At 37.3% G+C, this 11,361-nt stretch overlaps 1 protein-coding gene across 1 annotated transcript; it reads right to left on the bottom strand.

Moving 5' to 3' along the window:
* Positions 1-867: 867 nt before the first annotated feature.
* Positions 868-11,065, bottom strand: LOC139151489 (ubiquitin domain-containing protein UBFD1-like). The gene is made up of 7 exons (XM_070724321.1): positions 10,916-11,065; positions 8,995-9,378; positions 7,004-7,183; positions 6,209-6,306; positions 5,745-5,850; positions 5,394-5,476; positions 868-5,121 (listed from the first exon to the last, which is right to left on the bottom strand). Exons 1-7 carry the CDS (start codon positions 11,010-11,012, stop codon positions 5,056-5,058), a joined length of 1,014 nt encoding a protein of 337 aa, XP_070580422.1. The 5' UTR covers positions 11,013-11,065; the 3' UTR covers positions 868-5,055.
* Between the last annotated feature and the right edge of the window lie 296 nt (positions 11,066-11,361).

Raw genomic sequence — 11,361 nt, 5'->3', positions numbered from 1 at the left:
AACAAACAAAACAAAGAGGGTCGTTTATCTGCTGAACAATCCAATTGTCCCTAATTTTAACCAAGGTGAAATCAGAGTCACCTTGCATGTAGACTGTATATGCTGGTATGTAGAAACCTTTACAATGTTCTAGCTCAGCTTGCAAAAGGTATCATCATACTAGTGTATTGATGGTGCAAATAAAACGACCTGATTTAGTCAGGGCATGAAAAAACTGTGCTATATTCTCCATATAGTATGTTATGTTGGGACAAGTGCGAGCTCTCCGCTGGAGAAAAATTCCTGTTATGACATTTAGCGCCAGAATTTCAATAAAACTAGTAATGTTGTAATATAATAGCAATAAGCTTAAACCACCTCAGAAAATGGGTATACCATTTGGTTTTGACCAGATCATTCAATGTTACATGTTGTGAACACAACAAAATTTGGTGATACCGTTGCCAGATTTGATTTATTGCTTAACCCTTGGAGTGCTGTAATTTTTCCCATCAAAATTTTGGTGCAACATTTTACTGATTTTTATGAATTTTCTGCAATTTTATTTTGGACCAAATTGATATAACATTTCGACTAGTTTTTTTATCAAAATTTGGCAAAGATCTGACAAAAATTGACAGGGGTATATTTTATAAAGGCAGTAAAAATTGACTTAATTGGCACTCAAAGGGTTAAACATAAAATATGACGATGAATTTGCATATCATGAGAACAACAAGCCTTTCCCCTTTGTAGAGATTGTATTCATATGTAGGGATTGTTATTAATTTGCATGCTGAATCTACAACCCAAAGCTTGGGCCTGGGCCTGGCAATCTTTGTTGTGATGAAGCGGGGAGGGGGCTATGTGATATAGCACACATCAATCTTTCCTGCAGAATCATAAAATTGCTGAACATTTATTTCACCAAGACCAACCAACATACATTGAAGTTTTATACTCTAAATGTGTCACTATCACCGAAGAAGAAAATCACAAAGTGTAAAAAAAGAAACCATAATTCTCTCTAATGTTGTAAAGCCTGAGATGAAAAGATGATAAAACTCTACAATATCATTGAAATGGTCGAGGTGTGCTGATGACTTGTTATGATGATATTGATCGTTTAAATATAAAAGTGTGCGGTACACATGCAGCCAACTGCAAAACAATACTGAACTTCTTTAGAAGAAGTGGTTGCAGGGGTGAGCAAGAGCTAGTGGTCTGCAGTTCAAGCCTTCCTTTGGTGATCTTTTTCTTTTTCTCTACCTAATATTTCATGATTCTACTTTGATTGATCAGTTTGTATTGATTGCTTATGAAAAATTAAACACAGGATATCATGTGGCAGGAACTCTGACACAGGACATCATGTGGCAGGAACTCTGACACAGGACATCAAGTGGCAGCAACTCTGACACAGGACATCATGTGGCAGGAATTCTGACACAGGACATCATGTGGCAGCAACTCTGACACAGGACATCATGTGGCAGGAACTCTGACACAGGACATCATGTGGCAGGAACTCTGACACAGGACATCATGTGGCAGGAACTCTGACACAGGATATCATGTGGCAGCAACTCTGACACAGGACATCATGTGGCAGGAACTGTAACACAGGACATCATGTGGCAGGAACTCTGACACAGGATATCATGTTGCAGGAACTTTAGATTTTCTTAGAGACAGGTCCTTGGGACCATTGAATTTGACATGCATTTTGCTCATCCCTGGTTGTGAACAGTTGAGTGACAGTATGGCTGACTCATTTAAGCAAATACAAAACACTATGAGTCTGAATCTTGGATCTATGGGTCAGGAAACATTTCCAGGTACAGAGGATGATGTAGAAATGCAACTATCATTTGCAATGTATCTAGGTTCTTGCTACCCATAAAAAACTTGCCACTATAAGAGTCAGACTGCTGAACATCAAAATAAGCATAAGATACTCAAGTTCAAAGAGGACACATTGACATTACACTATACATCTATGAGAGAACTGATGATAGTATCTTTGTGTGCATCCTGTCATGACTTCCAAAGGTAGACAGTCCTTTTTCCACTGTCTGTGGCTGCACCTAGTTTGTAATTACATTGCTTGTAACTGCCTACTTTTCAACTTTTCAAAATGTGAAATTTTAACACATCAACACAGAGGCCAACAAATGGAAATGGAACTATCCTTTTAAAAATCTGGCTGACAGAATTTGCATAACTTATAATCACATAGAGAAGACAAAATGGCAAAATAACAGGGGGAAATATATTTCAGACGGACAAAAATTAAGCACTGTATTTTGAAACAGCCATCACGTCTGTGAAACAACCAACTTTTTACTTGATATGACCCACGAGGGCGACATTGCAGATGCACCATCCAGTTCAACTTGGATTGAAATATTGGAAGTCTCAAGTTGGTCTGAATACAGTTATCAAGCCAGTCCCTGGAAAATTAAGGCTTTGCAGCAGTTGAACTGGCAAAATTATTCAAATTAAATATTGTTTAGTTATTTAAAGGGCAGCGTTTAGTACTTGTATTCCTTTGTTTAATAAAACTTGTGAGCTGTTTTCTGTTCCTATTTTGTAAATTGTGAGATGATTTCAAAATAGAATCTGAAGCCAATTCTGAGACTTTTGTTGTTAGATCTAAAAGACAATGGGTAATGACAAGTTGTCCATAAAAGACAGGTTATCGGTCGTATCTTGAGCATGATGTACAATTCAACAACAGCCGTAAAATAACACAAAGACAGGATGAACAATTCTCGTCCAAAATTTTGAGAAAACCATGAGTAAGACTTTCTTATGAGCAAAATTTTTAGAGTATGCATGTCGTCTACATTTACTGTTGAAGTGATGAGCGAGAAAAAAAAAAAAGATTATAAATGTAGGTATTCCAAACTGTCTATCTTCTGGAATTACTCAATGATGACATTTTTTGTGGAGACTATCGATACATACAAGCAGCATGTACTTCTTATCTACAGAAGAGTGGTTTGGAATTTTCAAAAACCATTAACTGTTCTGCTATTATTTGTAAAAATTGCCATAAATGTCCAGCAATGGTATCTTAGACTAAAGAATGATGATAAGTTGTGTACATTCTTTATTTTCAAGAATGTCATGTGGACATAAGCACTGAAATTTCATTAAATTGAAAAATCTAAAGTACTTCGATACTAGGTTGAACTTTATCTCTGCTATGTTTTGTCCTACTACTTTGATACGAACACTAATGTTCTCATAAGTGTGAATTCTAAGATTGCATATCTCTACAGTCAATGCACTGACAACAAGTCTATGTGGTTTTATGGTCTACCTTGTACACCAATGCCTATACAGATTTTAGAAGATTTCAAGAAGTACGCCTCTGCTATTGGTGATAGCTGGAAAAACAAACCCCTTAAGTATGTTTTACCATACATTTTCAAATTGTATAAGATAGATTCGTTGGCCAAACCATGGTGGTGAAAGTTTTGAAAACGTCACGTTCTCTACAGAAAAAAGCCAAAGATTTACGGGGGGCTTAGGGAAATCTTTCTTGACTATCAATCAGCTGAGACTACTGGATGGAATTTGGATGTCAGTTTGCAGTCACATACCTTACAAGTTGAGAAAACTCTTGTACACAATCTTGCCAAGTTTGTAATAAACTGAGACTTGCCCCGAGTCTGTGCGCATATCATTATGAAAACTCAGTGCACTGAAGGAATAGACATTGGCAGAATGTCACGTTAGTGGTGAAGTAATCCCAAAACTAAAGCAATATGCTTGGGCAGACTGTTGCGGACATTGTGGGGTGAATACGATAGGGGTTGGCCAGTCAGAAACTGTTGCATACACCCGATTAAAGCCATATAACAAGGGCCAGTCTATAATAAATTATGCTTTTGTTTATGGTAGATCTACAGACTGGAAACTGAATCTCACACATTTTTGGACTATTTAATTGTTATTTCTTGTTTCAAACTGCAGAAACTGTTCCTACAGCAAAAATCTGTACCACTGCGCAGCGAGTCATTTGGTAAACTACTGTGCTTTCTCATGTAAACTCCATAGTTGTGAGATGGACATCTTACAGAGAGATGAAATCATGTTCTGTGCTTGATTACAATGCCATAACTTCATAAGTTTAATGATAGTATCAAATAAATGTGTATAGAAGGGAGGAGATGATTGTTGCTATCACTTGAGAGAAGAGACGATGTTTGAATGTGACAGTTGGCGACAAGACTCTGACGCTGACAACTTAAGTTCTCCCCTCTATTTTTTGCATGAATTAACTGCAAGGTCTTGTTCTTGCTATGACAGATACATCTGCTCTATCAGAAATGATATTTTAAATTCAATGAAGTCAATTATCACTCTTTAGTGGGCTTACAGTTTACTAGTGCAATATACCTACGAACAGACTTTTACTATTATTGTATTTCAAAATTCATTTTGTGTTATTTGATGAAACAAATAAATTGGCAGACAATAGTAAACAATTTCAAAATGAGATGTTTTGGATCTAAAACTCATGTTTTGTTTTTTCACAGTTGACATGGTTTTTTTTGTATGTAGTGTCAGTCAGACCGGTGTACTTGATGTGAAAAATTCAGATGACCTTTGGTGATAAATATGACCTTTGAACTTATGCTGAGTGAGGACTCATGGTCTGGGAAACTAGATATCCAATCGACCATAAAGCTGAAACTGTGCAATAACGACAAGAAAATACAGTGATTGTCAGAAAAAATAAAAAAGTGATAAATTTGTACTTATTCCTGCCTAAATTTGATATGAAGCTTGCAATTGGTAATACCAGAACACTATTTTCTGTCACTGCTGTGCTAAATGTATTGTGCTACTTTGGTTCTTGCAAACAATGCAAGATATCACAGTTCTAAAGACTTGGCTTTAGACTTTTTTTTCAGTTATGTCTGAAATTCTGCAAATATGAAAACAAAAAATAATCATTATTCTTCACTTCGAATGTAAATTTCAAGGTGGAAATTTTCAACTGGGATTCCCTCTATTATCAGAAGTACTGCCATTTTCCGAGGACAGCATCCTTGATGGCATCTACGTACTGTGCTGGTACCCAGTAAATCCAGTACCGGAGGCTTCTGTAGGCCCCAGTTGGAGAGCCTGCAACAACAGAAATGAAAATGCCGGTAAGAAAAAATGCCCGCCAAATGTGTTAAAAATCATTGACGAATAACCGGTGGTATAGTTACACTTTCAAATTTCTGCAATCTTGAAAAGTGAAGGTTCAACTTTCCGTGTTAAGTTTTCATTATCTTTTTATGGCATTACAATACGTGAAAGTTTTTCAGTGTTTATACGTCTTTTGCATTTTCAACAAAAATGACCCCAACTTCAACTATCATGCACTTGGTATGTTTCCTGTATCTACTTACCAACATATGATATTCTTCGTGTCCATCAATTGGCTCACTGATTACGTTTTTTATGCTTGCCATGGGAACCTTTTCTGTTCGTTCTGAAAACAGACCAAAAAATGTCAGCGGACCACATAACCTCTTGACATACAAAACAACACTTCCAACTGTCAATTTTCTTTGTCCGACAGAAAATATGGAGCGTTTGTGCAGTTTTTGAACCCATAGGCGTTGTGGGCACTCTAGTACAATATTTTGCCTTGCATTTTACTCATCCGCAGCTTAAAATATCCTAGCTCATCTTCTGCACAATTGGTAAGATTCATTTTATACAATAAACCCAGCATCCCCAAGACAATGATTATTTACCTTTCGTTCCTATCCAAACTTGGTCAACTTCAAGTTTGAATGTCAACCGAACTTTCCCTCCAGCTTTATTCAGCATTCCGGACAACGGCACAGTTGGAAGTCTCTCCTGGCAACAAAAATTTCACAGAAAGTTTTACAGCCCCGTGAGATGAATACGTCTGTAATTTGTTGACATTACACTGACTCACAATTTTCTTAAATATTCTTTGAATTCTACCCACCACACGGAGAAGCAACTTACAGTTAAAAACATTCATTTGTGGCAGAATGGGCACATAAACAAGAGTTTTCTCTTCATTGTAAATATCCTGTTGTTTTCATAAAAATGCTGATAATATTATAAAGCCAAGTTGGGGCATTGATAATAGAAATGAAGAAAGCTAGGTATCCAGTTCAAATTTTTTCTGGGCACAGTCAACTTGTATTGTTATCATTGATATGAGATTGCTGTTTATGTATATTACCTTGATTCCTTTGATGCCAGGGAGGGCATCATCTGGCTTTCCTTTCTCTAGTACTTTCTTATGTGGTTTTTGTTTGGACAGTGGCTCCTTGGTGGGTGCTGTGTAAAAAAAACAACAATGAATATATGCATTTCTATCAATCATGAGGTTCCATTGCATTTTCCAAAGTGAAAAAAATAAGATTCAATACTTTTCCGGGTTCTTTGACCTATCACCCTATCTGCTTTTATATAAGCTGGCTGACAGTCTCTGAGAATATCTCTTGATAATCTTATTATTGATCAAATCATGGAGAGTGTCTGGCACAGTTTGCCTTTTAATTTTTAAGATTTCAAACTCCTTGAGTGACTTTGGGAATTTCTAGAATTTTTTGAGGCAGTGCTGTATCAATACATGAGTGAAATTTTCTGGAGTCAGAGAGAAAATTCTTGAGTCTGTGGCATGTCAATCTGGCTTTGAGAGGACACTGGTCTTGCAGCAGAGCCTAGGGTTCAATCAGGTGAAATCATGAAACAAACTGGGTAAATCAAGAGTGTCTCAAGGAGCCATCTGATTAAAATCAGACAAACAGATAAAGAGAGGAGAAGTTGGCAAAGAACAAATGAAGGTGAATGAATCATCGCTACATCTGATTTTAGCCAGATTGAGACTCTGCATAAAGGATAAAAATGTTCCAAGTGTAATTTGTCTAGATCCTGCTATTTTTAGTTTGGTGTTCAGGTACAGGTATTTGCATAAAATCATTTGTCTAGTGGATTGCAATGAGTTTTCAGTTCAAACTGTGACTAACATTACCTGACTCTGACTGTTCCTCTTTGCCAGCCTCAGTACTCGGTGTGTTCACGGCAATGACATCATTTAGTGTCGACCCGACCACCATCATTTTAGCACCTTTGGTAACTTTGAGTTCTCTTAATGTCTTATCGTCCTTCATCAGACCCTTGAACATGACTTTTTGCATGGCAGGTGGGACACCTATTGAATGAGGGACACAATGTTAGCCATATGCAAAACCTATTTCAAAAGGAAAAGTGAACATATCTTGGGGATTTCTGACTAAATGGTCTGGTGGTAGGTCATGTGTCGTCAGCTGCGTTCACAAAGAAGGAAGCATTGAACTCGTTTGAAGATGCAAAGGTGAAGCTTCATGAATTGTTAATTGTAATTCCCTTTTAGATGACAGAATGTTAAAAGAAAAGTTGGGGATAACACAGAGATGTAAAAATTACAAACATGGGTATTTGTCTGTCTATCTGATACATGCGTCTGCCTCAGAGTTTGTGAACAGAGATATGACTGACAATCTAAAAACTAGGAAAATGTCTTGACCTTACAATTTCACTGTTATTTGTTCTTGTGTTATTCTCAAATGACACCATCTTCTCACTTGACAATGAAGAAGTAGTATACGAAACAGCACATAAACGAGCACTATAAATCAATAGACTACATCTTTTCCTAGTGGTTTGTGAAATAAATATGCCATATAAAATCTGATCATTATCTGAATGAGAATTTCTGCAACACTGATGTCACTTTCACACTTCATGAAATGAAATACTTCACAATAAATACCTTTCGGAGCATTAACATTTTCAAAGAACGCAAGTAGCAATTGACAAAAAGAATGTCTGGCCAGAGTAATTAAATTCTTTGTTTTGTGTCAACTCACAATTTTGAAAAGTATGCGGAGAAGTGGTTAAAAACAAAAGGGAACATTTTAGGCTTGCAAGTTTTATATCTACTTGGTTGTTTGCATGTAATATGAGTGCCTTTAACCCTTTCACCACACCATGGTATGGCCCAAACCCATTGTTATCAATGGTGAGTGTGGACCTGTTTACAGGGAATAAGGGGTGAACAGGTTAGGAATCAGGGCAGAAACCACTTCTTCACCTCCATAATTTACACTACAATGTGACATTCTCTGAGCATGCACTTGCAGGCATATTCAGAACATTTTACAAAATTTGTAATCAAAGATTTGTGGGCAGTAAAGCTAAGCAGTGAAGTACAATTCAATGTCATTCGCGTTTTTTTTCATTAAAACTTCAGAAACCTCAGTACATGATGGTGCAAAACAAAGAATTTCACTAATCCAGCCTCATCTGTATTATCTTGAAAAGAATTATTTTAAATTCAAATAAATAATCAGCTGACTTGGTATTTTCCTGATATGCTGAGGTTTCAGGATTAGGGATCAAAAACATGAAAACGAAGACATCTTACAGCAGAATTACATAATAAAGTGCTTTGATCCTGTATATTGAAAGAAAGTGAAACTTCATTAATGCAAATATTGAATAATTTTGAGCACATATGATTTATTTCAAAATCTGCACTTGCAGAGTGTTCTATTTCAAATTTGATCCGAGAATAATCAGAGTGGATGAGGACGACTAGACACTCTGATGGCCCCTATAAAGTATACGTGACACATAAATTTGCTTGTGTGAAAGGAAATCTTTGGTATGATATCATTCAGTAGAATATCATATTTACCAAGTTAAAACACATATAGTTTCCATTATATATTGTCTGAACAAGGCCACAGGAACCATTGGTGCATAAAGATGATAAATGTAAACAAACGTAATCGCTTGTTTAATAGTAAGTTTGCAAAAATCATTCTGTCCTGTTCAATAGATACTTTGTACACCAATAATTTCGTCATTCTAATAGATAGTTTCTAGATCAGTGTTATATCGGAGAACTTCAGAGTTCAGAGTTCACGCATCCTTGTCTTCAATCTCTGGCCTCCCTTGGTGAGGCAATGAACAACTTACCCGTCAGTGTTTGGATATGTAATTTCAAAGTGGCGACTGTCTCATCAAGACCAAATGTAACATCGTGTTTCTGTTTGTTATAAACAATCTTAAAGTCTACGGTTTCTTTGGGCGTTGTACTTTCAGTTGTTGGAGCCGCTGGGGCAATTGCTTTGAAATCGCTGACGTCCGTTGATTTTGTCGACGCTTCAATCTGCTCAACGTGCTCAGATTGTTCTGATTTCTCAGCATTATTTGCTAAGTTTGTATCTGTCACAGTTTGTTCAGTGGATTTGGAGTCATCTCCTCCGTGATCACTAGTGTCCATTTTAGTACTTTCACCATCGCCACTAGCTCCTTTCTCCTTAGTTTCACATTCCTTGGCAGGTAAGTCCATTTTGCCATCTGTTGACCAGTGTAAAAGAAAGATCTTTCTGTTTGGAAAAGGTTCACAAATTTCTCACTGTGATGCAATGTGAAGTAAAATCAAACTTGTTTCTTTTTTGATCCTTTTTCACGTTAAGTCATTCAAAATCAGCAACACAATCATGACAACCACAATCACTTTCGATTCACAGACAACACATCCTTCTCTACTGAGGGCGCTGTTCTCTCTGCACCGGGTCAAGTGATGCAATGCAGTCTTTGTTTACATACATGTATTATCAATTCTCCCCAAAGTCTTAGGATCAATGAGATCAACATAAATCTGGCTAGACTTTGTAAGAAACAGACATTTTCTATTTTAAATGCTTCACAAATTCTCTGTACATGCAGGCAGACCCTTACGATAGCATTGATACTTTGGAATTGAGATAAAGCACCTAGGTGCTAAATGTATGATCTTTTCAACCTTTGATAACATGTAAAATGTTCAATTGCACCTGTCCTTCTGCAGACCATACAAACGTTTGAAGAGGGTTGTTTTGTTTACACCCATATCTCATGCATGCATGTAGCTGCAATAATTGTAGCCTTGGTTGGCCATGGGGCTTGGCCTTCTGTCTTGGGCAACCAAGGCTACAATTATTGCAGCTAGCATGCATGCATTTCACCACATGTCAAGTAAATATACATTCTTAGACTTTCCCCATTTTTAAGTTCAAATACAAACATGAAACTGCAAAGATTGAGAGGGGACTTCATCAGACAAACAATCAGTCATTGGCCACGCTGAAAATACAGAGGATACTAGTAACATACTGAGGGCCAAGATTTCTCATTGAGATGTCAGATAGGTGCATTTGTCTCATTGATTCGTCTTGGCATAACATTAACACTATGATTTTAAAACATGAATAATATTACCAAGCAATCATATCCACAAAGCTCTACCATTGTCTTTCTCTAACTGATACCCTGACTATGCATCAATTCCGTTTAAATTCAATGCACAGAGTTAATAGTTCCCGAGTGTTGGACCTTTGATGAGAGGGCGCTCTTTCTTGATATCGAGATGCCTCGGCCAAGGCGAACTGGAAAGACTTGAGTGTCCCTAGCAAGTGCGAGCAATATCTTGCCTGCCTGTGCGAACCCTGATTTTATCACTGGACTCTCGCACGTCTGCTGGAGACATCGACACACACACGCAAATCGGGTCACGGCATTTGGAGCCTTTTCTTCAACTCCTGCTGACTTTGCACTTAAAAACTACAGAAAACGAAACAAATACCGTGGACTCATTGTTCGTGAGTCCCCTTATAATTTTGAACGGCGGATAAATGTGGATAGGTAACATAATTTGTCGTTGGTGCAATGCGGAAGTGGCATTACTATGGCATGGCTGATTATTCCTTGAGGATACCAGGCACATGCAAAATTCATGAAACAGTATGACTAGCATTGTGCCGAAGTAATATATCTGATGCAAACACCTCTTCGTGCTAAGTGAAGCAATTCAATTACCTTCCAGTGAAGTTGCGCAATTGATTACAACACCTACCTATTTCTTCCGCCATATTGAATGACCCGCTAGGTGACTGTACAGGAAAATTCGGACTCCTTAACGCAATGAAGATTATCACTAAAGGGTGGACCATTTGATAACCTGGGGGAGACCTGGAAGATTTCGGGAAAACAAAGGTTCCGAGCAGTTGCCTTCTAAAAAATCAAGCCAAGGATGGCAGAAAAATTAAAATGTTTGCCAGTAGATATGAAGTAAAAAATAATGCACGGACTGTAAATACTTGGCATGCCCCATGAATATTATAAAATATCTTTAAAGCGCACACATTTTTGAGATCTTTCAATGTTGGTGCGCCCTTAAGGCACCTTATTTTCGTAACATCTTTCAATTTGAAACATTAAATAGCATTATTCCCTTGTTGTGCTCTGCAACAGTTTCTCATCACACCTTGAAAACTCAATACATCTTGTCTACATAACCTG

Source organism: Ptychodera flava, chromosome 15 (assembly GCF_041260155.1).
Source record: "Ptychodera flava strain L36383 chromosome 15, AS_Pfla_20210202, whole genome shotgun sequence".
Classification (NCBI taxonomy): domain Eukaryota; kingdom Metazoa; phylum Hemichordata; class Enteropneusta; family Ptychoderidae; genus Ptychodera; species Ptychodera flava.
This window is presented reverse-complemented; position numbering and strand designations above follow the sequence as displayed.